Source organism: Leptidea sinapis, chromosome 30, assembly GCF_905404315.1.
Source record: "Leptidea sinapis chromosome 30, ilLepSina1.1, whole genome shotgun sequence".
Lineage (NCBI taxonomy): Eukaryota > Metazoa > Arthropoda > Insecta > Lepidoptera > Pieridae > Leptidea > Leptidea sinapis.
This window is the reverse complement of record NC_066294.1, coordinates 9938259-9965902: the sequence shown is the minus strand read 5'-3', so window position 1 is coordinate 9965902 and position 27644 is coordinate 9938259. Positions and strand designations below refer to the sequence as shown.

The 27644-nt window shown below is 35.0% G+C and overlaps 1 protein-coding gene across 1 annotated transcript in view; it reads right to left on the bottom strand.

Moving 5' to 3' along the window:
- The window catches only part of LOC126973793 (low-density lipoprotein receptor-related protein 4), a 43537-nt gene that overhangs the window by 3097 nt on the left and 12796 nt on the right, over window positions 1-27644 (bottom strand). Inside the window, exons 7-34 of the mRNA XM_050821112.1 lie at window positions 22226-22332; window positions 21025-21184; window positions 19767-19917; window positions 17458-17768; window positions 16198-16384; window positions 15584-15737; window positions 14864-15073; window positions 14070-14251; window positions 13830-13993; window positions 13274-13411; window positions 13003-13108; window positions 12777-12927; window positions 12073-12234; window positions 11327-11542; window positions 10373-10562; window positions 9896-9986; window positions 9603-9765; window positions 9375-9508; window positions 8659-8746; window positions 8425-8530; window positions 7941-8244; window positions 7530-7858; window positions 7324-7447; window positions 7107-7201; window positions 6775-7018; window positions 6065-6323; window positions 5018-5206; window positions 2317-2489 (exon numbers count right to left, since the gene is read on the bottom strand). Coding sequence (XP_050677069.1) covers window positions 2317-2489; window positions 5018-5206; window positions 6065-6323; window positions 6775-7018; window positions 7107-7201; window positions 7324-7447; window positions 7530-7858; window positions 7941-8244; window positions 8425-8530; window positions 8659-8746; window positions 9375-9508; window positions 9603-9765; window positions 9896-9986; window positions 10373-10562; window positions 11327-11542; window positions 12073-12234; window positions 12777-12927; window positions 13003-13108; window positions 13274-13411; window positions 13830-13993; window positions 14070-14251; window positions 14864-15073; window positions 15584-15737; window positions 16198-16384; window positions 17458-17768; window positions 19767-19917; window positions 21025-21184; window positions 22226-22332 — 4888 coding nt within the window. The remainder of the gene's footprint in view (window positions 1-2316; window positions 2490-5017; window positions 5207-6064; window positions 6324-6774; window positions 7019-7106; window positions 7202-7323; window positions 7448-7529; window positions 7859-7940; window positions 8245-8424; window positions 8531-8658; window positions 8747-9374; window positions 9509-9602; window positions 9766-9895; window positions 9987-10372; window positions 10563-11326; window positions 11543-12072; window positions 12235-12776; window positions 12928-13002; window positions 13109-13273; window positions 13412-13829; window positions 13994-14069; window positions 14252-14863; window positions 15074-15583; window positions 15738-16197; window positions 16385-17457; window positions 17769-19766; window positions 19918-21024; window positions 21185-22225; window positions 22333-27644) is intronic.

Below are 27644 nucleotides of genomic sequence, written 5' to 3'. Positions count from 1 at the left end.
TCGAAGAGGCAAAATAATAGGTCCTAAATTCACAAAATACCCATCCTCGTGTCGGCTTGAGTATGAATACTTTTCACGGCATTTGAAACGACTTATTAAAATCAAAAGGACACAATAAAACAAGAAGACATAAAAAGCAAGACCAAGCTTAGAAATGCCATTAATTGTAGCAAGAGACAAAAATGGAAATGGATAGGACACATCCTTAGAGATAAAGGGAACAAATGGACAAAGAAAGTGACAGAGTGGATACCACCTAATGAAAAAAGAAGAAGAGGAAGACAGTTTAAAAGATGGGAGGATGATGTATGGAGTATAGTAGCTGGCCTCTTGTGGCTACGTATAGCTCGATATAGTAAGGAGTGGAAGATGCTAAAGGCCTATGTCCAAGGACTAGCTCCATGTAAGCAAATTGGTTGCCAAATTATATTGTAAAAATTTAAAACATTGATATACAGAAATATAGGCTATTATTACATTAAAATAAAATTGTTTATAACACACGGGTCCATTTTTTAATTGGATAAATATACATAATTGGTTTTTGTGCTTGAGTCGTGAGGAGGCGAGAGGCAAGAGCGGGTCGCAGCGGAAGGACACCGATTCCAAAAATAACAATAATTGTAACTAGAATTATATTAATTTATTAGATTGTATAAAATTACGGGCACGTTATATCTTTTGTTTTGGAATAGTGTTTTTGAAGTCGGTTGTTTTTTTGTTAAATTTTTCTTTAAAGTAGTGTGGAGCACTACTTCAAACCGGCCCATATTTGTAAGCTTTATAAGGTGCGGTTCCGGCCACATAACGAGTACCCATCTTTGAGCAGAGCTGCTCGAATTGTCGGGGATCCAGTACTCTGTGAAAATTTCCATTACTTGGCGTTGTGGAGAGACGTGGCGTCTTAGAAGATACAAAATGACTGACAGATAGCAGACCGCATTTGTCACAGACATAAAAGTATGAATTGTAATTTTGTCTTTCTAGGAAGATGACGCTGTACCGAGAACTGAACTTAAGACCATTTACCCTTTATATAAGTGTTACTGTATGATGTGTATAACTTAGACAACAACAAGACACGGGCACAGGAGTCAAACCCGCAATCCTTACTTTCAAGGTTTATGTAATTTATTTATTTACTCATAATATGACGATATTCTGATATCTGACTGATATTAAAAAATTGGAGTTACAAGTAACGTGGCTATACAGGTTGTCCCAAAGTTACGGGACATGAAGGGAAAGTACCTTAAATATCGTAGAAAGGGTATTTTACTGAAAGAAGTCTTTATGTTATTCTTAAAAGTTAGTAATTCTGCATTCAAAGATTTTCTAAAAGTTACTTGCCTCGTCTGGGAATCGAACCGACTTAAATGTAAACAAAACCCCCCTACTTTTATGATATGTAGATATGAGAGAGTAGTCAATTAAGTGGGTATTTTTGTAAATTAATTAATTAAATGCTCAAAATGTGATCCCTCTTGTCTTACGCAAATTGCCAATCTCATAATGAGTCCGCTGCCTTTTGATTTTCTTATCATTTTATGGTGAATACTCGATATGATATGGCACAATTCTGTTTGTAACTCGCCCACGTTCTCGTATCGCTTTTCAACTAAAAAAAAACTAAGCTATAAAGTATTTTATTTATGAAGTGGGTACTTATTTACGAATAATCAATGGTATCTATGGAATGAGAATATCTCTACTTTTTGAACGTCGTCGTCGGCAATAAATAACTTTCTTGAAATTTGACTCAAACATTTTACGTTGCTCCTTTATTTAAAAATACTATGTTACTTAAGAAGAGTTATTAGTTTTTGGCCATTCTTTCGATTGGCATAAAAGTAGGGGTGTTTTTTTTTACATTTAAGTCGGTTCCAGTCCCAGGCGAGGCAAGTAATTTTTAGAAAATCTTTGAATGCAGAATTACTAACTTTTAAAAATCACAAAGTCTTCTTTCAGTAAAATACCCTATCTAGGATATTTAAGGTACTTTCATCCATAACCATAACTCCCATAGTCCCATAACTTTGGCACATCCTGTATAATACTATGACTAATAACGGGAAAAAAATTGTGTTATCTGGTATCCCCTGTAACTGCACACACACTAGTGTAATGTTGCTTCACTTCTTAAAATTCATCATGGCACGGAGTCCTTCTTTTTTATTCGTCTATGCATAATCAGCTGAACGTCCTGCTCTTCTCGTCCCGTATTGGCCAAAAAAAGTAGTGTATGTTACTGTATATACATAATTAGGTATTTAAATACTCGTGTGATGTTATTGTTATAATGTTTGTGCTGCGTACCTGACTTTTGTCGTATTTGAAGACTCCCTGTAAGCGGTAGCGTCGATCCATCGGTTCCCCTGAGCTGTTGCCGCTATTAGATTGTTCATAGTTGGGATTGGGGAACGAAATATGGCAACTTGAATCGCGATGTGTTTCTTTCATATCACTATGACGTTCTTTGAGAATTTTCACTGAAATTTTAATTCATTGTTAATTTTTTTGTTCACAATTTAAACCAAATGCTTTAAGGCGCTGTAGTCCTAAAAACTAACATTTTTCAAAATATAAGTACTTAAAATACTTCTACAAATACTACGGTTCCAATTTTGTGTCATGTTTATCTTCATTTCTTTATCTAAATTATGGCAGTTTCGAAAACATGATTACGAAAAAAATCCTCGATAGATCTATTTTTTGAAAAATAGGCTTTTTTATTTGAATTGTTTTATATTATCATAAAACAATGATAGCTATCTACACAAAACTTATTTTATTCGATAGTCTATTAGTAGTTAAACATTTTCTTCGTTGGTATTCTCAATACGCTTTGTGAATTATTTTATATCAATTTTTTTCGTAATAAACCAAACGCGACGCCTTGGTTGATAAAATAAATTGTACATAATGTTATTTTGAATATTATGCCACGCGGGATTGTTGTACGTATGTTCTTTAGGGAAGTTAAAAATCCAAGATTGCCGCCGCACAAATTTATGATTTCAACAATATGTATATCGTATGCGAGGTTCTCGAGGGTACAGAGAACGAATTTGGGATCATTTTTGAATTGTTGAAATCATATTTTTGCGCGGCGGCCATCTTGGATTTCAAAAATGTTATTCATTCTCTGCACCCTCGAAGAACCTCGGATACGATACCCATATTGTTGAAATAATAATTTTGCGCGGCGGCGATATTAGATTTAAAAAATGATCCCACATTCGTTCTCTGCAGCTTCGAGAACCTCGGATACGATACCCATATTGTTGAAATAATAATTTTGCGCGGCGGCGATATTGGATTTAAAAAATGATCCCACATACGTTCTCTGCAGCTTCGAGAACCTCGGATACGATATCCATAATGTTGAAATCATAATTTTGCGCGTAATATAACATTTCTCTCATACGTCGATAAAGAAGTTTCACTTCAAAAATGCATAAAAAATATCACAGTATTTCTTACTCTTGCGCAACTGTAAGTTTTAAAAAATATTACGCGGTCCTTCCGGGGTGAGTGTCGTTGACCCGCATTGCTCTGTTCGTGTCTCAGCCATGCCCATGTCTATGCGTACCTGTCGAATCTTATAGATATACGTTCGAGCGATTTTTGCCTAAAGTGTTCGGAATACCTCGCCTTAATGTAAAGCAGGTGTACAATTTTGTTGTTGAAATTATTATTCTTTTGGCGCAATAGGGAAAAATTATCAGAGTGAATTATCACTACTACAATTAGCTACTAGATAGACCATTAGTATAGACTTCAGCTACCAAGCCTCTTGCTACTCTTATGTATTCTAAACCACAACAAAAGGGCGAGAATTAAATAAATTTCAATTTATAATATACAAGTTTTAAAATAGAAATAAAATAATTTCTCTCTAATTGTATGAAAATACGTAATTTAATGATATTTAATTACATGTTATTAAACTAAATTTTGTTGTACCTCCTTTATGACAATATTGTTTTTTCTTCAAACGTAAATAGACAGAGGAATATTTTTTTTAAGGATTTTTGTTTTATTACTCCTATGAAGAATAATTCCATTTTTCAATTTGCAAATAAATTGTTGATTTATATATCTATATTAAATATCTATCGTCTATAAGGCATAAAAGACATTTATTTATTCAAAATTAATTCCTTCAGAATTCTTTTTGATGTCATTTCTAATATACTATGTAGATACTACTACCGCTTCGGAAACAAATGGCGCTCTGAGAGAGTAGAAGCGGCGCAACAAACTCTCCCAGAATTGTTTTTTTTTTGCGCTCTTTTTAATCAAATATTATTGTTGGCAGGAATTGATGTTAATTTTAAATTTCGTTATTATTTTTTAGTTCGGTTTTCTATATAAAGCGTGTTTTTTAGATTTTTTAACTATTGTACATTTACTGCCTTATTCATAATAAAACGCTTTTCGAAGGTATTAAGCTATATTAGTTAAAACGAGTTTTAAGCCTATCGAACGTTCGATAAAATTCCTTATTCATATTCGTTAGAAAACCTCCCATAACTAATACGTCTCTGTAGTACGCAATGTTGCCATTTCGAACAAAAAAATACGATTTTAACTGATATAATGAGGTGAGATAGGTTTGTCAGTTGTCAAAAATCGACGTCAAAATAATTTCAAAAATCAAAGTTATGAAGTCTGTCGGTGTTATTCTTTGGCGGATATCCAAAACTTTGAGCGGGAAGCTATATATCACATTATTTAACGAACAGCTGATCGATGTCGGCCATTTTTTTTGCGTTCGAGTGCTTAATATAGGTTTATAGAAGGGTCTTAGGCCTAGGGCCTAGGACCCTTCTACTATAATCACGTCAGCTTTATCGAAGAGATAATGAACGTTTTAGCTATAATATGCGATTATGAATACCATTTTGTAACAAGCGTATCTTAGCGATGTTTAAAATCTCCGCTAACTCATTATGAATAAGACAGTTAAAATATTTATGTAAATTTACGCAGAGTATTTGTTAAAATGACATACCACAACCTATTACAGTTAAAACAAGGCATATCATAACAAAGACCACAGCAGTTAATCCGATGGTGATGACGAATGTTCTAGATTCGGTCGCCGGTGTTGGAGTTGGCAAGTCTGTGTGCTCGTAGTCCATATAGTCATAGTTCGGAGGATAGTGTGAAGGCATCCTTAGTTCCACGCGCTCATTTGGATCTGAAAATACATAAAAATTTATGAACGGAAAAACTTTTGAGTTGGTAAGATAGTATTGTTGAATTATTTTCTGAAGCTTCAAAAGGTGAGAGGCTCCTTTTCACCGGATGCCGGCTAAATTATGGGCACCACAACGGCGCCTTTATGTGCCGCTGAACGGCGCAGTAGCTAGTGAAATTACTGTGCAAACGAGACTTGACATCTTATGTAAATCTTACGACCGCAATTGTAGTGCCGCTCAGAATTGGGAACGCTGGCGTTAGATGATTAGGTAAATAGCAGAAATGGATATGGCAGTAGTACCATTGATGTACTATAAACAACTAATTATTAATTGATGTCTGAAAAAAATATCTGAACTCTTTCTCTGCCTACGCGTCGATGCTGAATTTTCGTTCAGTTGTGTTTCGACCGCGCTTTGAATACAACGCCACGCAAGTACAAAAGTGTTCAGTGAAAAACTGTCCCAATAACAGCTTATCCAAACTTAAAAAGGATGGAGTGTCGTATTTCTGGTAAGCGCCCCTTTAAATTATATAAAATTGCGTAACTTGACGTTTTTAATCATCTTGCTAAACATTTATATGTACATTTCAATTGCTAAAAAACGTGTCCTCATCCGAGCTTTTAATGAGCGAATACAAAAGACTTTGAACATTACTGACAAAAAATAAGGTGTTAATTTGAATGAATGCTATCTGTATATGTTAATGTAGGTATATATAACGCAGCTTCGTAATTTTTAATAGGTGATTGGGAGACTAGTTGTTCATTGTACTTCAATGAATAATACCCATGATGAAGTACCTAACCACGGATATGCCACACAATTATTATTTCCTTCTTTCGTATACTTACTCGTCAAGCAAACTTTATCGTCAGGTGAGTCTGGACAAGCGCAAACATAATCATGTCCTCTAAAGAAACATAGATGTGAACATCCGCCGTTGTTCTCAAGACATGGATTCCAGCCATGCTGTCTCTCATGAGACACCGTCTTTATTTCCATAGCCATTTCAAAGTTAGCACTAACTGACGTAACGTTTTTTCCAGTGCTTTTGTCGGCGCGAATCACGGCCTTCTTATACCAATCGGTCCAATAAATATGATCACGAAACTAAAAGCACACAAAAGATACATATATTTTTTTTCTGACCATTAAATTTCGTATTTTAAGTATGTTCTAATACGGCCATGGTTTTTGGATTTGCATCATTAAATAAAACTGATATAAAGTTATAGAAGTATTTTCTTTCATTAACATTTGTTACACATTTGAATAAAACACCTTTAAAGGATGAAAATGCATGTAATTGTAACTGTGTTTTTACATTAGATTTCTGTTAACCCGACGTTTCAATACCTTTCCAGATCTCGTTAGGGGGACTGCAGATTAAATGAGGCAAAGATAGTATTTATCATAGTTACCATTATGAAGTTTAGCGCCATTTATTGCCTCAGATGTGGTATTTGCTATAGACAGATGGTTTTATTTAAAAGTGTTTTATTTAAAAGTTATAGAAGATCCTAATATAAATATGTTTCAAATTTTAATCTTAAATTTGTACCTGAGTCATTCCAAATGGATTTTTCGCATCTGGCACCAGTTGAACTCTGTGCTGGCCATTTAAGTCTGATGTATCAATCCTGTCCTTCAACGCATCAGTCCAGTACAGCCTTCGTTCGACATAATCAATCGTAAGACCATTGGGAAACCCAAGGTCGTGATCAACGATCATTTTCCGTTGAGTTCCATCTAGCGCAGCTCTTTCAATACTGGGATGTTCTCCCCAATCACTCCAATATAGATAACTACAGTCAGATAGAAAAGCATGACAATAATCATTTATCAAACAACAAATTAAAGTCTTGATTTAAAAAGTATAATAACGCCGCTTACCCTTTAGCTGGAAATAGCGCTACAGATCTAGGTTCGCTTAGACCGGTTAGTAAAACTTTTCTGCAGGAGCCGTCTAACTTTGCAACTTCAACAACCTGAGGGCATTCGTGGGTATAGAAAGAATTTATTAATGCTAGCAATATAAAACTACTGATAATATCATCGTTTCATTTAAATTGTTTATCAACATATTATTGCAACGATATAAATTATTCACCTTATATTCATTGTCAGTCCAATACAAATTATTTGCAATCCAATCAACTGCTAAACCATTTGGTGTTTCCAAACTTGAATTGACAATAGTTCTGCTCTGAGTCATGTTTTCCATGTCTAAGGTTCTGAAAATATAATCGGATAAATTTAATATGTATGTATAATCATGGATTAGATGTGAAATATCAATTAACAATTTAATATCACCTTATTTGATTTAGCTTAACGTCAGTATAGAAAATTAATTTGTTATCCCAATGGAAGTCCAGTGCAATAGAACTTTTCATTTCTTTGACCGGAATATTGATTTCTCTCAACTCAGGAGTGTCTAGAGATATAACGGTCATGCTAGTTTGTGTTGCAAATATTAAAAAGTTGTCTGGATGTTTCTTGCATATCTTTGACTCTGGATCGGTCTCGTTTTCAAAACGGAGACCCGTTGGACATGCGCATGAATATCCCTTTGAATTTCGAAGGCAAAGATGTGAGCAACCACCGTTGTTTAGACCGCATACATTATCCAGGTTATAATCGCCCTGTGATAAAACATTCATTACAAGAAAAAATAATTTCAAAACATTTAAAATAGTGGCAACAAAACAGTTAAATCCTGCTCACCTGAATTACTCTTATATCCATCAAACCTTCAAGATTATCTCTAACAATAAGCTGATCACTAACATTATGCTTATCAGCTCTATGCAAAGCTTTAGTTTTCCAGTCAGTCCAATAGATATGCTGTCCTACAACTACTATGCCATAAGGGTATGGTACTTCACTGAGAATAGTTTTCCGACCCAAGCCATTGAAATCGGCGCTCTCAATTGTATTTTCCTTAGCATCATTCCAATATAAGCGATCTTGTATGCGATCAATTGCTAGACCATTCGGCCACTTTACTCCAGCTGTGGCAATAATATATCTGAAAAATCAAACATCTTTGTCAATCAACCCAATATTCTAAAACTAAATCAATTTGCTTACAGTAAATGTACTATTTTAATATTGTAATCTTTAGTTAATTAATTTCGTTTAAATTTATTTTGAAATTATAAGTTACAGATTTTTAAGAATATTTTTTAAATTAAGAGAATAATCTTACCTATTGCTACCGTCCAAATCAGCTCTTTCTATTTTCGCCACATTACCCCAGTCCGACCAAAACATGTAACCCTTTTCATAATGCAACGCTATTCCACGGGGAGAATCTACATCAAACACAATATTTTATTTAGATTAAAGACATTTATTTTATTATTAGAGAGTAATGAAGTTCAATGATTATTGTCTACATTTTTGTAGTTTTAAGTTACTTTGAAAATACAAATAAAATTACCTAATCCAGTCCAAACAAGAACTTTGCGACTGGTTCCATCTAGTTCTGATACTTCAACACTGTTTCGCCCTCCGTCTGTCCAGTATACCTGCACAACCATATTAATCCATGAAATTTAATTTATTTTCTACCTTATTACAATTCAAAATCGCATATGAAATTACTTATTGAAAGTCAAAAACTAGTACCCATTCGAAAATGAATGCCTGAGTATGAATGAGAAGGACGGTAAGAAACTCAGCGAGCTTCTTCTTTTTTTTTTAAATTTCCAAACAATAATTTAAAAAGCCTGACCATTCCCAATTTGTGGTATCATTAGGAAAGTCATTAATATTATAAGTAGTAACCTTTGCCACATTAAGTCTTTTAACTATTCTTTTGAATTTCGGAATACATTTCGTAGAACATACATACATACATCGCCCCACAAAAGTAGTAGGCATTATAATTAAAATCTAAATTGCCACATCAACAGAATCCTCATCATGAAAATTGCGTGAGGATGAACTAAAAACTAACAGTAAAAATATATTTTGCCCCTAGATAAGGCAACGTAAATCGTATGAGTATCGAGTGTACACTGGACACAGTAGAAATGGACGTCTCCAGTACTTAAATAGTAGAACTTTTGCCCGGTCTGATTTTGTGGTCTCAGTATTGTATGAAATCTTTGAACTGCTTTGACAGTTTGCAATTACAACCCTATTTTTACTAACCTTACGGCCTGCTGAGTCGATGGCCAATCCATCAGCGGTTTGCAAGCCCCTGTTGATAATAGTTTGCGCATTTTGACCAAACTTATCTGCTCGACGAATTATCCTCTCGGCAGTATCCGTCCAATAAATCAAACCTGTATAAAGCCATATATAAGTCAGAAATAAATATTTACGGATTTCTCAGAAGAATGAAATGTACTAAATTGGAAATTATTATTATTCATGTACCTGTATTTTGATCCACGTCTGCACCAAGTGCATTCTTTAGTCCCTGGAAGGGATACACAACATCCACAAGGTAGGGAACATCAAATGAGACGAAGCGTACATCCACTCGATGAGCAAACAGCAGATAATTTATTGGTCCATCTGTGCACGTTTTGCCATCATCCTGTCAATAAAACATAAGAAAATTATATTTCTAAAATAATGTAGTCAAAACCGATACTCAACAATGTCATGTTAACATAATAATTAAAAGAAAATAAATGTCAGAATACGATTATTAGTTACAGCCATACCATCATCTTAATTCCAGTTGGACAGGTACAAGTTCTTCCGCCGGGTTTCAGTAGACATAGATGTGAGCAACCACCATTATTCTTACCGCAGCTAAATAACAAAATATCATTGAATAAAAATTCAATTAACCTAATGGTAAAATAGGTAATTTCATCAAATTTGTCTTCACATCAATGTGTATTTGTATACACAAAACAGATATGACCAATTTACTGGATTTTTGTACGTTATTTCTAATTTACACTCAACTTCATCATTATCATCGATAGGTCTTAAAATCCAACGTCATAAATAACACTGTTATTGGATTTTTTGTATGTTATTTCTAATTTACACTCTATCTCATCATTACCATCGTTAAGGTCTTCTTAATATGGTGATCCAACATTGGATGTATCATGTACAATAAATACTGTTGTTGTTGTACACAACTATTGTTGTTGCGGGGTGGGTACCTAGTAGTTTTAAATGCTTACCGGTTAGTTCCACCTCTTCTTTCCTTATGAAACACTCTGACATCCATGAGACCTTCGACACCTGCACCCAAAGTGCGCCTATTTTTGCCTGTGTATTTATTTGCTGCTTGAATAGAATTCGTGTCCCAGTCCGTCCAAAACACTTCATCGCCGTAGAGGTCTAACCCAAATGGATGAGGTAGATGTTGACCTTTTAAAATATAATAAAATGTTTAAGAATTCATCATTATATTTGCAAATGATATTATACAAACAGGAGCAGATAAGTTATTAGAACACGCAACGCGTGAATCGAAAGTTTCTAATTGATACTCATTTTAAAATACAGTACCTGGACGACCGACCCTTGCTCGGTCTTTTAAGAAGGTACAAAACTTGAACAAAAAAAAACTAAAAGGTCATCTGGATCTTCTGCTTTCCGGATCACCCAATGTCCCATCTGAGCTATTATAGTCTTGTATATAGTTGCGAAATTTACCTTTGTATTCTAGAGTTATTGTAGCAGTTTCTTATTACAACACGGATATAACAAAATTTTTTTTTAAATTGAAACCTAGCTAGATCGATTTCTTGCCCCCGAAACTATCTGTATACTAAGCTTCATTAAAATAGTTGGAGCCGTTTCCAAGATACAGTTGAAGGTACAGTTGAAATACTGTAATGGTGTTTTGAATTTAGGTTATCTATTTTAACAATGCGTTGTTAAAATTTCATAAGTCTTTGCTAAGCAGTTCCTTTTCAGAAGCAAATTTCCGTCGGTAGTAGCAACGATTGAAGAAAACAACTTTATTTTTTTGATAACTTTCACACATTAAAATTGTGTTTCGTACGAGAAAGTACCTATTATGTTTTAATATACTATTTTTTAATATATTTAATATATTTAATTATGTGTATGTATTTTGTTTAATATATTTAAATAATAGAAATTAAAATTTGACTTAATTAACTTACCTATCAGCACTGTGCGGCCTGTGCCATCGAGGTTTGCGAACTCAATCGTTCTATTTCCACCATCAGTCCAATAAATTTTATGATTCAGCAAATCCAAAGCTAAACCGTTTGGCCACGTCATGTCGCCCATTATAAGACGCTGTCGGTTCCGACCATCCATATCAGCGCGTTCTATACATGGTGATTTACCCCAATCCGACCAATACATTACACCACCTTAAGAACAAAATTGTATTAGCCTTTTTGCGTCATTTGTACCAGTATAAACAATTTGTATTTTTAAATAATCCTTTCTTCCTTTCCTTCCACTCCTGGGATTAATTAAATAAAATTTTTAGCCAAAATTTACGAATGATGAGGGTCTCGAACCCTTGACCTCTCGGGTTCCGTCCGAGCGCTCATCCACTTCCGCTTGTGGAGCCATAGCCTGAGTGCTGAATAAGAAATACCAAGATTTACGAACCAACCGTTGGTTCAGTTGGAAGAGCGCCCGGATGGAAACCGAAATGTCGCGGTTCGAGTCCCGCATTCCTCTTAATAATTTTGGTTACAAATTTTATGTTCCAGTATATGTAACTTAACTTTTCTTACCCATTGCATATAATTTACCGAATATATTGCCAATTATATGTCTAAATATTACAAGTGTACAAGTTTTTGTAGATGAATTTGAATTTGGAAAATTTTCACAAAAGTATTAATCGTTCTAGTAGATAATTTAACCTGAATAATTTTTATCCCCTTACCTTTAGGATCTACTACAATATCACGTGGCTTATCGATGTTTTCCCATGCTAGTAGCGTCCTCATAGTCCCGTCAGAGTTAGCTACTTCGATCCTGTTAGTTCCTGCATCTGTCCAGTAAATTTTATCTGTCATCCAATCATAGGCCAATCCAGCCGGCGATACTACAAAAAAAAAATTGTTTATATCTCCATGTAATTCGCTAAATGTAGAAATTCTAAGAAATTGTAAATTTAAGTATCCTCAGGCGTTGATACTTTGCGGAATTCTATTGTGTAATATAACGCCATAATTGGTGAAATAGTCGTCACACATGAGCCATTTTAGGTTTAAAGTACCAAAAATAGCATAGAGATAATAATCAGTAAACAAACCAGCAACTTTCGATCTTATAACAGGGTGGGCCCCTAATGCATTCACAATCATTTCATCTAACCATCTGAGGTGAGCGGGAGTACTCAACCTACTGAATGCTAATTGGTGAGAAAATCTCAACATATCGTAATTGGTCAGGTACTAATGACAACACTTCGTAAATAATAAGTACTGGCTTCTGTGGATTTATATTGCATCTATTTTCTATTGGAACCGTTCGCCTTTAACTAGGCGATTTTGGGTCAAATGGTTAGTGCGCAAGAAACTTTTTGCCCCTCACATCCGAAAGTCGATTCCCCATCGAGATTCAAAATCGCTAAGCTTAACTTACTCAGGTTTGTGCTGACGATTACTGTCTGATTTGATCCATTTAAGAACGCTCTGTTGATTGTGTCCTTTTCTACATCCGTCCAGAATATTCTTTTCCTTGCGTGATCCCAATCTAGTGCTACGGCTGACTTAATACTATCCACTGGTATCACCTAAACAAACAATATTTTTACGACTCTGTTTCTCAATTTATTAATAACGTGAAATCCAGTTTAAACTTTAATTACCATGTCCAAGGCATCCATTTGTTTCCTTGGGTTCAGTAATTTTAATCTGATATCTTTTCGTCTTGCGTACAGCAGTAACTTTTCAGGAGTGTCGACACAAGTTCGCCTATAGTACATACAAACATATTTAATGCCAGATTCGTATCAACGAGTTTAGTTTTTTAAAAGCCAAGCAACAGCTTCTACATATTCATTCTTTCAAAATTGAAGCTATCTGTATTGTTGCAAATACTTTAAAATATTTTATTGTTTCGGAAAAGTGTGTGATTACCCGTCAGATTTGAGATTATAGCCCAGAGGACATCGGCAAGAATATCCGTTGCTATTAGGAAGACAAATATGGGAGCAACCGCCGTTATTACCACCACATCGATTCTTGTACGTCCTTAGTTGACGTAGTGGATGAAAACTGAAATGCATTCAAAATGAGTTATTGTCCGAATTCCATATTCAAATAATTATACAGTTATATGTAGGGAAATTTTTAGAACGCTATATGAGATTATTTCGTTCACGGTGAAGAGTAAGCTTAATTGATCTAAAAATTCTTCCATTGCTTACGTATTGACTGGTTATTTTAAAAGAAGAAGACATAATGATTAAATTATCAAATACAATATTCAATATGCAAGGAGAAGTAAAAGCAAAGAGACTAGACTCTCTTATCACCTTATCTAATTGTATCAGTGTAGCAATAAAGTTTTATGTAATGATACTTTTACAATTGAATTATTTGAATAGAAAAACTTAAGAGACTTGATCTTGAAAATTTTATTAATTGTAGCGGTTATAGGATGCAATTTAACAATTTTAGTTAAATATTTTACCTCTGTATATCCATAGGTACTTGTAAACTAGAATGTATTGTTTGTATTCCCATTCCAGTATTTTTATTAATAGTTGATATGCTTTTCGTGTGCCAATCTGTCCAATATATAGCATCTTCAAAAACAGTTAATGCAAACGGATGTGGGACACCTTTATTAGTTATCTAAAACATACGGTAAATTATTAACAAAATCTGTAAAATTATAAATGCTAAAGACACTATCGCTAATAGAACATACTCGTTTACGATCCCTTCCATCAAATGAAGCCTTTTCGATAACATGATGTTTAGCATCTGCCCAATATATTTTGGACTCCATATAGTCAATTGTTAATCCATTTGGCCAGAATATGTTATCCACTATGACACTTTTCCTTCTACTGCCATCCATATCGGAGCGTTCTATTTTCGGATTCGGTCCTGCATATATTAAATTTATTTTAGTACTTAACTTCTACGATTAATACACAAATAAAATTTGAAAACAAAATTTTATGAACGATGCGGGAGTCGAACCCCGACCTTTCGCGTTCCGTGCGAGTGCTCTTCCAACTGAGCTAGCCGTTCGAGTGACGTATCGTCATAAAATATTGTCTGCTTTGTTCAACTCTCAGGTTGTGGCTTGATCTACAGGATCTACTTTTCAGTTAGCTTTAGATAACCTGCTCAATATTTGCATAAAAATTTGTTTTCAAATTTTATTTGTGTATTAATCCTGGAAGTGAGGGTTATCACTTTAAAAACAACAAATTGTTTAGAATTGCAAGAGCGACATCTCAAGTCAATTTCCTAATATGCAAATATTGAAGTTGAGCATGCTATCAACTGTAAAGTAGATCCTATAGATAAAGACACAACATGCGAGTTGAACAAAACATACAAGATTTTATGACGATACCTCACTCGAACGGTTAGCTCAGTTGGAAGAGCAGTCACACGGAACGCGAGAGGTCGTGGGTTCGAGTCCCGCATCGTTCATAAAATTTGTTTTCAAATTTTATTTGTATAAACTTATATATGTTTTTCAATTACCCCAATCCGTCCAAAATATAAGTGCGTCTCCAGGATGCACTGCAATAGCTCTTGGTTTGTCCAAATCGCTAGCTGCCAAGACTGCTCTGTGTACGCCATCCAGTGTCGCTACTTCCACTCGCCTCGTACCAGAGTCGGTCCAAAATAATAAATCATGAATCCAATCTACTGCCACCCCGCTTGGAGTTTCCAGACCCCATCTTATAACATCTGAAATTATTTCAAATGGTAAGTAATATTTTAATATAATGAAATAATGATATCTGTTATAGTTATTTATGCAACTGTTGAATAATAAGGTGTATTAAAACACGAATGTGGCTCATCACACACACACATCTAAATCACACAAGGCAAATCCGAGTGTGATATTAGTATCACATGAGTGTTTTAATACATACCTAATTATCAACAGTTGCATACAAAACTTTATCTACACCCATAATATTAATCCTCTATAAAAAAATCTGAAACAGTTAGCTTACTGTTAACATTTAGAACGAATTATTATGAAAACGGATGATATAATGTTGTACTGAATTTCATTACAACACTCGTTTGGATAATGTAATGGTTATTAGGACATTGGGTGTTTTAATGTTTGCAATAAGCTAACTGTTTTAAAATGTTTAATAGAGGATTTAAAGCATAGGTGTAGATAAAAATATTCATGACATTATCTTGTTATATACGATGTTCAGGTATTTAATGGTTACATACCTGTCATGTTATTGCTATCCAATGGAGCGACTCGAATGACTTTCATATTATTTTCGGTCCAAAATATTAATTTCTTTTCATAGTGGTAATCCAGTGCTACTGCGTTATGTAATCCTTTTAGCACAGTTACATAGTTGTCACCGGTCAACCATACCTAAAACAAAATATTATCATTTAGAATTGTAACATTAAAGATCAAAAAACTTTGTTCTTTTTTAAAAACAAACTGAAATCTTTTCTATTAGAGAAACAAATGTGTTCGGAGGCATAAAAATAATAGTAATCAAAAAATAAACAGCTTAATTAACATAATTTAACATATTAGAATTCAATCTTTTTAGTTTCTTCTATTTTTGTAGGTACTATTTTTAGACGGTCACTTTTAAGACAAAAGGAACCTTGTTGTCTACAGCTGCTGTCAACTTGTTAGGTACCTACTGAAAATCAGTATTGGAATTGGAGTGATCCTTATTTCAATTCCAAAAAAGCTAAAATTTTAAATTTGTTAATTTTACTATGTATATTATATGTTGGCATGAATAAATGTATACTTTACTCTACTTTACAATAATATCTTACGCATTGGAATAAGATATTAGGTAGAATGATATTACCTTACGGACGCCAATACGATTGGAAAACAGCAGAGTTGGTGATTCTCCAGTAGCTTTACAGGATCTTTCATCAGGCCTGAGAACGTACCCCGTCATACATCCACAATGGTAACTGCCTTGGGTATTAGAACATGTTTGGGAGCAAACTGGATCTTGTTCGTACATACATTCATCTATGTCGCGGCAGCTATCAAGAAAGAAAGAGAAGATAACATTTATAATATTTTGAATTAAATACAGGACAATGGGCAAAAATGTACGGGGGTCACACCCACGTTGGCCACAGTCTGAACTACTTTAATTTGGAAGGTATCACAGTCGTATTTCTCTATGCCAAGGCGCATCAAATTCTGTTCCGGAGTTCTCTTTTTAGTGAAGATCAAAGTTTTTAAGTGTTTAATATAAAAAAATGGTTGATATGACATTAAAATTTTTTTATTGAAGCTGCTTTAATGTGGATGACCCTATGCCACAAGCATAGTTGAAAATCAAGTTAGGTCAAGAATGGTATTAAATTACGGTAGGTATCTGTGGGTAAAAATATATTTGTTCCTTTTAGGTATGTATTCCAAAGATCATTTTATCTAGTGACCCCCTGGGATAGATTTAAATGGCTTCATAGTAAAAAATACTTATATTTGTTAAGTCTTTTGAGCCACACTTATAAGTGTCTGGCCAAGCTGGGTGTGTTTTGCCCATTGTCCTTTTAGTCGCTACCTGCTCAACATATGTGCTAACCCCATTGACGTACAATAAACAACTAGACTCATAATCGCATATTTAAAGGTCGTCCAAATGTCCCAGCAGCGTTGCATATATATATATATACATTAATTTATACTGATAACATTAAAACATTCGCTTAAATCAATAGTTTATTACGTGGCAGTAATGTTGAAAGTCTGTTGTGTTTGCTGAAAGAAGATTATGGTGCGATGTATTTTGTTTTAGCAATTGTAATTTAATTATTTAGCTAAATGTTTAAAAACGTCAAGTTAATAAATTAATTTTGTTAATTTAAAGGAGCACTTACTTGAAATACTATTCTCCATCCTTTTAAAGTTTCGATTATAGACAGTTATTAACCAAACACTTTGTCATTGCGTGGCGTTGAATTCAAAGCGCGGTCGCAACACAACTGAATGAAAACTCTGCCTGATAGACGCATAGGCAAAGTTTTGCTTCAGACAATTATTGAGTGTTATTGTGAATCTAGTTGTAAATTGTACGTTAATGGCTAAACCATAATCACTGCTATACCTGTATCCATCTTCCGCTAACTTATAACCTAAAGGACAAGCACATGCTGGTTTCCCTTCGTATGTTGTTATGCATTGTCTCTCGCATCTATCCCTTCCAGTACATTTCCTTTTAGTTGGGCAATTATCTTCATCATCACCTTGCGGGCAATCTTTCATTCCATCGCAAACGTGTTTCTTGTTCACACAATTACGAAATGCATTTTTAACTAGAGACTTGCACATGTATTGGTCCTCCTCGCAATTAACTTCACAATTTGTTTCGTCTTCACCATTCGCGCAGTCACGAACTCCATCACATAGCCAAGTTTTCTATGCAGAAAAATAAAATTAGAGGTAGAGTATAAAATAATATTATTATATAGAGACCTATGGTAATGATAAAATTGCTAAGACTTGACGATTTGAGAATGTATAACACAAAATCTAACTCCTCTACTTGACTCTCAAAAAAATATTGTGATGGCTTAGGATGCTTAGATTAAGGATTGGTCTCCATTGCGCTCCAACTGCATACCGCACTACCTAAGAACAATAGCTTTTTTATTATGGCAACTATTAGATGCTTGTGTGCGTGGCATCTTGACACTCAATGGCATCTTACAAATTTTGTAACATACGCTTCGTGATATTTTACATTGAAATTAATAAAATACAAAATACTTAGTGATGATAATATGTGATCCCAGTGTCTTTCTTATTTCTTGTACTATTATTTTTACAAGTTTTACTACGCAACCCGGCATTTTAGTTTCAATTATAATTATAAGCAAAGTTTAACAGAACATGTAGCACGTCAACATCACACATTGTTCGAGACTGGCTAGAGTACGCCCACTGAGGCGTAGTATTAGTAGCCGCAATTTGCGACTACGCCTGCGGTATCTAGTTGGAGCTGAGCGGAGACCAATCTTAATCTAAGGTAGGATGTAATAAATTGTATGTTTTTTTTTATTAATTAATTAGAAGTTATATTCACAAGAAAGTGTCCATTTCCCACGTTTATAAATTTTACTTTTTCGAAATTTATTTTAATGTAAAGAATCATTTAGAGAAACATTTAAAGAAATTAACATCTTAGTGTTGCCTTTCAATATATTCTTTAAAATTTTATTCTTGATAATATTTGCAACAAAATTACAAAAAAATAGTAAAACAAATCCATTAATAAATTCAACGGAATTGTTAAAAACGTTTGTGTGGTAAAGGTTACTATAACATAAATGACTTTAGCAATGATATCACAGATTGGGAATAGAGCGACCGCCCTTAGGCAATTAAATTATAAACTTAATTATATAATATGACATTGTGACCACATTTTTATGAGAAAAAGGAGCCTGCTGAGTTTCGTGCACTCGTTCTTCTCTGGTCTGAGGCATACTTTTTCAAATGGATGATAATATGTGACTTTCAATAAGTTTATTTTTATTTATTTATCATATTACATAGTAATGATATACAAACTAGGTCAACTTAGTATAAAAAAATCACAAAGGTTACAATTAATCCTAATAATCACTAATAAATACGTCACAACTTAAGATATAAATTAAATTAACTTAAAATGAATAAATATAACTTATAAATAAAATATATATTGACACACTTTTTAAACAAATTATCATGCCCCAAGTTAAGCATATATAGCCTGTGTTATGGGTTACAAGACAATGATATATTTAATACAATATACTTACTTAAACATACATAAATTCATATAAACATACATAAATACATTTAAACATCCATGACTCGGAAACAAACATCCATATTCATCATATAAATGCTTGCACCTACCGGGATTCGAACCCGGGACCTCTAGATTAGATTAGTAGGTAGGATCGCTAACCACTCGGCTATACAGATCGTCAAGATATAACTTAGCAGGTGCAAATTCTGTTAGCTACTATAGTTTTCTTAATAGATAATCCTTTAGTCTATAATAATTAATGTTTTTGGTAGTTAAATTTTGCCGTTCAATGAAGGGCAGCTCAGCTTAGCAAGCGAGGTATTAGGTAATCGGCAGTTCGTTCGCCGTACAAGTTGCAGGCCCGGAGAATCGACAACCGCTTCTCAGTTATGGCTCTAGTTTGTATAGGATGTTTTATCTTTTGCAATCTTATTATTTCACTAAAAAAGTATTAACTCAATAGAATTTGCTTCACTTTATCATAAACGGACAAGATTTTGCATGCTTAAATATTTCATTTTCGTTTTGTTTTAATTTTCGAAACATATTTGCAGATATGACGTGATATTGTTGAACCTAATTATCTTCTACTTCTATTGTAAACTGAAAATCTTTACCGAAATGCATCTGCGGTCTTCACACATATGTTCATCGAGGGTGCAGTTTCTAATTCCCAGGGCTTCGCAGTCCAACTCGTCATCACCATCGGTGCAATCCTTCTCCATGTTGCACCTCCACCGCTCAGGGATACAGCGTCCATCATTACACCTAAAGATTAAAATAAATTTTATTTTTTTTCCAAATTCGGGATGAATAATACTTAGAATGATACTTAGCCAAAATAAGCTATATACATAACCACCATTATTATTTCGACTTAAGTTATTTAAAAGAATATTTACAAAATAAGGACAGCACACTATTACGGCCTTTCAAATAAAATTAGCATAAAGTTATACCTGGGAATAAACATTTTGTATTTTTATAAAATAGACATTTTGCTTGCGATTCATTTATTTGGAGGTATAACTACTGAGTAGGGATGGATACTTAAGTTTTCCGCGTTTATTTGAACTCTGCCTGACATTCGGAAAAATTCAGAATTATCATTGCATTGACAGTCTTGTCAGCGATATAGTGAACATATTGCATTCTTGGTTTATTCTCAGGTATAACTTTATGCCAAGTTTATTTGTAAGACCGTTAATATTTTGGCGCTACTTATTAAAATATCAAGGTTCAGGTTGGACAATATTTTTTATATGACAATATTTTGTCGCGTTTGTCTGTAATGTTTGATGGAAAGCGATATTAAGGACAAGGTCTTACCAGACTACTCTACCAGACTACCGAAATTTTGTAAGAAAAAAGCGATTCACTCGATTGTATAAAAAGTGCAGTCATTGATTGATTGACAGATGACAGCTATAATCTTATAAAAAGCGGAGATAGCCGAAATCCACTACGTCTTAAGCTATCTGTTCGCATTCAAACTTAGCCGGATAATACTTCGTCGCCAATCACCATACTGTAATTACTACTATTTTAAACTTAAGTTTGAAAACAAATTTTATGAACGATGCGGGACTCGAACCCAAGAACTCTAGCGAGTGCTCTTGCAACTGAGCTTTGAGTGACGTATCGTCATAAAATCTCGTATGCCTTGTTCAACTCTTGTTGGTTTTTGCTTCATCTGGCAAGCCACAACCCGAGACTTGAATAAGTGGGTTATCACTTTAAAAACACAACAAATTGTTTATATACGCAGTTGTTAGATGTCTGGCCTAAGAGGCACCCTCATTATATTGCTCTAGGAAAGCAGATTCGTCGCAAGATACACAGCTTATATTATTCTTACAGGGATGTTTAACTTACTTATATTCAGCAGCATTGCAGTTTCCAGGCAGTAGAGGACAGGAGTCTTCATCAGTCCAGTCCCCACAGTCATTGTCTCCATCACATTGGAAATCTTTACGAATACACTTGCCGTTTTCGCATTGGATTTCATTCTCCCCGCATTGTAGGAAATCGACAGCTTTGAAATAATAAGTTTTTGTTATTTAGTTCAAATTCAAATGTGTTTAATAAAAATAGGATTCTAAATCACTTATTGAACTTCAAAAACTACCACCCATTCAAAATAGACTGCCCAGACCTGAGATGAACGGGCGCAAGAAACTCAGCGGGCTCTTTTTTTATAAAAATATTGATTACAATGTAATATCGTGTAATAAACATTTATAAATGAAGAGCATAAGACAACAAGATACCCAAGGACTGGCTACACTTGAACAAGGATAGGAAAAGATGGAAAGAAATGGAGTAGGCCTCTACCCAAGTATGGGTCCATATAAAAATCAAATGAAAACCACACTTCAACCAGACACCAAGATACCTAAGGACTGGCTACAGTTGAACAAGGATAGGAAGAGATGGAAAGAAATGGAGTAGACCTTTACCCAAGGATGTTTTTTTTTATGGAATAGGAGGACGAACGAGCGTACGGGTCACCTGGTGTTAAGTGATCACCGCCGCCCACATTCTCTTGCAACACCAGAGGCATTGTTCCAGAAACACCGCACAAGGAAGCTCATTCCACAGCTTTGTATTACGAGGGAGAAAGCTCCTTGAAAACCGCACAACTTGTGGCGTGGCGCGCGAAGGTGGTATTCGGCGGCAGGAATCAGGTTAAACAGCTCTTCGGAACACTCCCCGTGATAAATGCGGTAGAAGACATAATGAAGCGACGTCTCTACGCAACGCCAAGTGATCCGGCCGGGTCCATATAAAAATAAAGTAAAACCCACACTTACAGCCAGACAATAAGATACCTACTAACATTAGGTAAGACACTTGAAGATATGGAATATTAAAAGCTTAAAATTATTATTATATGATTTTATGTCAATAAAATATTTTAACTTTCACTTTGACTTTGATTAACCCATGACTTAATTGATTGCAATAACTTTAATTTACAAAAAAAAATATCATTTCACTAGAAAAAAGTTATTAAAAGAAAACATAAATATATCCTGGCATAATTTCTAAAAAACAAAAAAGGCTTTGAACTTACGACATTCAGTCTCGTCAGAATTATCTGGACAATCTGCCTCCTTGTCGCATCGCCAGTGTGGAGGTATGCAATCCCCCGACGAGCACACAAATTGTTTATCTTTGCATCTACGAATTAAAACTTAAACACGTTAATTAAATAATAAGGACCGTTGGAATTAAACATAATAATGTAAGTTATGAGAACTTTATTTATATGAAAATAAGGGACGAGACGAGCAATACGTTCAGCTGATGGTAATTGATACGAATTGATGGTAATGAAATACACCAAAAATTCTGAGCGGCACTACAATTGCGCTCGTTACCTTGAAACATAAGATGTTAGTAACTGCTAGATACGGCGCCCTTCTGACCAAAACACAATAATGCTAACACATTAGTGCTTCACGACAGAAATAGGCTCCGTTTTGGTATCCATAATCCAGCCGGCATCCTGTGCAAAGGAGCCGCCCACTGGTAATTTTTTATGACGAGGAGTACATCCCCGATATGTCCACGGATCCGGAGGTATACCAGAATAAAGGATACATAGTATGTTTTATAAAAAGGCATAAAAGGCACGTATTTAAGACAAACAAATGGCGCTCTTAGAGAGAAGAAGCGGCGCAAGAAACTCTCCCAGCATTCTTTTTTTTCCGCTCGTTTAAATAAAAATATACAATATTGTACAGTCATTCCTATCGCTATAAAACAATCATAATCTTTTAATAACACATTTAAATTTATTTATAGATAATGCCTGAACAGTAGCTGGAACTTTATTATAAAAGTGTTTACATTTACCCTTAAAGCTATTGTATGGAAAGCATAAGACAACAAGATAACCAAGGACTGGCTACACTTGAACAAGGATAGGAAAAGATGGAAAGAAATGGAGTAGGCCTTTACCCAAAGATGGGTCCATATAAAAATCACACTTACAACCTTAAGAAGCCTACTAGAATTAGTTACAAGCAATCCCTCATTTCTAGTGTTATAATAATGAAATATATATATATACATAGAGTAGTCTAAAAGGTGAGAAAAATGCATAAGAGCTGTGGTCAACAAAAGTGAAAGGCCCTTAGAATATAAGTAGACCTCTTTTTGATAATAATTTGTTATTTTAAAGTGCTAACGCTCACTTCTGGGATTAATTATACAAATTAAATTTGTAACCAAAATTTATGAACAATGTGTGACTCGAACCCGCGACCTCTAGGGTTCCGTTCGAGCGCTCTTTCAAAAAGAATTAACTTGCGCGGGGTTTCCAAGACAGAACCATACGGGAGCCTTCAAAGAACCCCACAACCACCCAACAGGCCGCCGTCAACGTTCCTGTCAATCCTCTGGTATTGCGAGAGAAAGTGGGTGGCGACTGACGGTACGCTCCATTGTTTCTTCTGAAAAAACGCCGTTTTTATTTTCGTTCCAAAAAAAAACTAATTGGACTTTCCTATTGAGATGTACTATAGCACACGAAAAACTAAATCGAATCGGAATTAGTCAGTGTGCGGCTGCAATATAAGTTTTTTTCAAATATGGATTACTGATTACACGCATTCTAATTTTAAAAGTGTTATTTTTAAATATAGTTACATTCGATAGCGTCGGATGATATTATGTTAATTGTTTCAATTGGGTTCGCCCACGGAAATCGGCATAAATAGGATATCGTCTGAACGCGGATGAGAGAGGGCTTGTGTGGGCGCGTTGCCATGGAAACGGGGTCGCCCCGCGCCCTCCGTTCCCCGCGCTCTTCCAACGTTCAACGCAATATTGATCCCTCCCGGTCTTCTCTCGGTGCAAGTCTCTGGGTCCAATAAGTCACAATTAGCTAAGGCGTCACAATTTTGAATCTCTTTTATTGAATAATCTCTTTCCTTTTCAGGGTTCCGTAGCCCAATGGCAAAAACGGAACCCTTATAGATTCGTCATGTCTGTCTGTCTGTCCGTGTATGTCACAGCCACTTTTTACCAAAACTATAAGAACTATACTGTTGAAACATGGTAAGTAGATGTATTCTATGAACCGTATTAACATTTTCACACAAAAAATAGAGAAAAACAATAAATTTTGGGGGTTAAAAATACTTAGAACTGAAACTCAAATTTTTTTTTCAAACCCATACGTGTATGAATAGGTCTTTAAAAATGATATTGAGGTTTCTAACATTATTTTTTTCTAAACTGAATAGTTTGGGCAAGAGAATCTTTCCAAAGTGGTAATATGTGTGTTCCCCCTCCCCCCGTAACTTCCAAAATAAAAGAATGATAAAACAAAAAATTATATGAAGCTCTGATAAATTTAAGGTGAAGAGTACCGTCCATTGCAGTGTTGTCTTCGCCCGCAAGGGTAATTCAAAGCATTATTCACAACTACATATACGCGCAAGTGGACAAATACATTTGTGGCAAACAGCATGGTTTTAGAAAAGATCTGTAGACACTAACTTGTTGTCACTTGTTGATTTTTTCTCTGACAAACTAGATCGTGGGTCTCAGGTTGACGTGCTCTACTTTGACTCCGAGAAAGCATTTGAGAGGGTCAATAATGACATATTGTTACAAAAACTTAGCGCCATTTGCATTCACCAAAACTTCTTCGACTTATCGCAGACTACTTCTACAACGGACAACAATATGTCGGGCTTGGTCTGTTCGAATCCAATCGTTACCAGACGCGATCTGGGGTTAGTCAGGGATCGATACTGGGGCCTCTTCTGTTTCTCTTAATGATGAATAATCTTCCAGATGTGTTTGATAATTCTCGGTGTCTCCATTATGTTGATGACCTAAAACTCTTCAAAGAGATCAAATCTGATTCAGATTGCATGGCACTCCAAAATGATGTGTAAGATGTGTTCCAGTGGAGCTTGTGGAACCGTATGGCATTTAATACGTCCAAATGCTATGCCATGAATTTCGGTCGAAAGTGGTGCACAATAGAGTTTGATTATAAAATAGGTAGCGATTCGATATCTAGACCAGAAACTATCAAAGACCTGGGTGTCACATTCGATTGAAAGTTAACCTTCCATGATCATATTACCACTCTGGCAAAGGAATCCTATTGAATTTTAGGCTTTGTTTTGAGGAACTCTGGGGATTTTACATCTGAACCAGCAGACAGCTATGTGTGTGTGGAATCCGGATCCGAATTATTTGTGTAATATGTTTAGTTTGTTTATTTGTAATTAATTACTCAGTTTAATATAGTAATTGGCTTACGCCGTTTTATAAAAGTATAAATAAATAAATATGATGTACACTACCCTGCAAACTTCCACCGAAAATTGGTTTGAACGAGATCTAGTAAGAAGTTTTTTTTAATACGTATAAATGATGAGAGCTCATTTGCACCACAGAACAGTTTAAAGAGATTTGCACTGTATGACGATTTTAGATAATTTATACCTCTAGAAAGTACCTACCTCTTGCTGCTAGACACCCGATGAAAACAGGCCAGATTTTGCGTGCGTGACAAGCTACGTCTTACACTCGCGATTTGTATTTCACGTTGTGCGTGCATCAAAATAGAGGTTTACTGTCAACTTCAATTTTTGACGACGAAACATTTTACCACTTTGGAACGCGCAAACTATTCAGTTTAGAAAATTCTTGAATACCTATCCACAAATACCTCATGAGTTTCAGTTCTAAGTTTAAAGAACCCCCAAAATGTATCGTATTTATTTTTTTATTTTTGTGTGAAAATCTTAATGCGGTTCACAGAACACATCTACTTACCAATTTTCGACAGTATAGTTCTTAAACATAGTTTCGGAAAAACATGGCTGTGACACACGAACACGGACAGATAGTCACACATGACGAATCTATAAAGGACTCTACCTACTACAACGTATCATACCATGACCGTGCTATGAACGTATCAGACACGACAAGCAACATGATACGCTCTACTATGCCCACTAGAGCGTATCAATTACGTATCAAAGTCGTATGTATCGGCTTTAATGACCGGAGCGTCAGCATATCATCTCATTATCATCCGCGTGACAAGCCCGTGCGTAACGATTTTAGTGACGGGAGGGTCCGCATATCATCTCCGTATCATCCGAGTGCCATATCCGAGCGGTCCCTGTGCGCTGTTGTCGCGTTTGTAGTAATTCACCTGATTGGCAACGCGTTTATAACGGCCATCTTACGCGGTTATAACGCGGGTGCTCACCATTTCGCCGCCTGCACGCACCGGTGTGGTAACGTCGTGTGTCATGCACAGAGCGTATCGCCACCGGCAAAATATTCTCGCCGACAATACTTGCCGCTCCGTGCATGGCATGCTACGGTGCTGGTCGGTACGGTCGGGCGTGGTCTCATACTTTTTAATACAGAGAATATTTTTTGCCTGATACCTTCATAGCACGGTCATGGTATGATACGTTGTAGTGGGTAGAGTCCTTTAGGGTTACGTTTTTTGCCATTTGGATACGGAACCCTAAAAATACCTCCGATACTAATGACTGCATCGTAACCCAAAGCAAAAAACCGTTAGATATTAATATCATTGAATGGAGGACCTTACAAACGAATAAGTATAAATTAAACAAAAAACCTTGAAATGAAATGAAATTATTTATTTTGCCTTGGAATAGGGTATGTCCAGATCTTAAATATTACAATGTTGCCACTATCCAGCTTTAATTAAAAGCATGCAAAAACTGAAAATATAATTAAATATTCATATTATTGAAAGCATAGATTGTTTCATTCCAATATTTTTCCAGGTCATGTTAATTCTTCTCGCTAGTTTATCTATGTCAATTGTGTTCTTGATTTGTAATCCAAGTTATATAGAGTTCTGTTCGTATTCAAAACCAATACACCCGCGTTTTTGACATGTGGTTTATTTAAATATTCATTAATACTAAGCTCTTAATACTTACTTAGCTCTTAATAGTGATTTTCATTATTATAACACTAGATATAAGGGATTGCTTGTAACTAATTCTAGTAGGCTTCATAAGATACATAATAGCTTTAAGGGTAAATGTATACACTTCTATAATAAAGTCCCAGCCACTGTTCAGGCATTATCTATAAATAAATTTATATGTATTATAAAAAAATGGCTCTGTCGTAAATCCTATTACTCCACTGCTGAATATCTAAATGATCGGACAGCCTGGGACTAGATAGTGATTATTTTATAGCGATAGAAATGACTGTACAATATTATATATTTTTATTGAAAAGAGCGCAAAAAAAGAATGCTGGCAGAGTTTCTTGCGCCGCTTCCTCTCTCTCAGTGCGCCATTTGTTTCCGAAGCGGTAGTAGTATCTAGTAGTTATTAGAAATGACATCTAAAAGAATTCTAAAGGAATCAATTTTGAGGAAATAAATGCCTTTTTATGCCTTTACTATAAAAAATATTTTCAACCAACCATTGGAAGAGTCTTGGAAGGGACTTGAA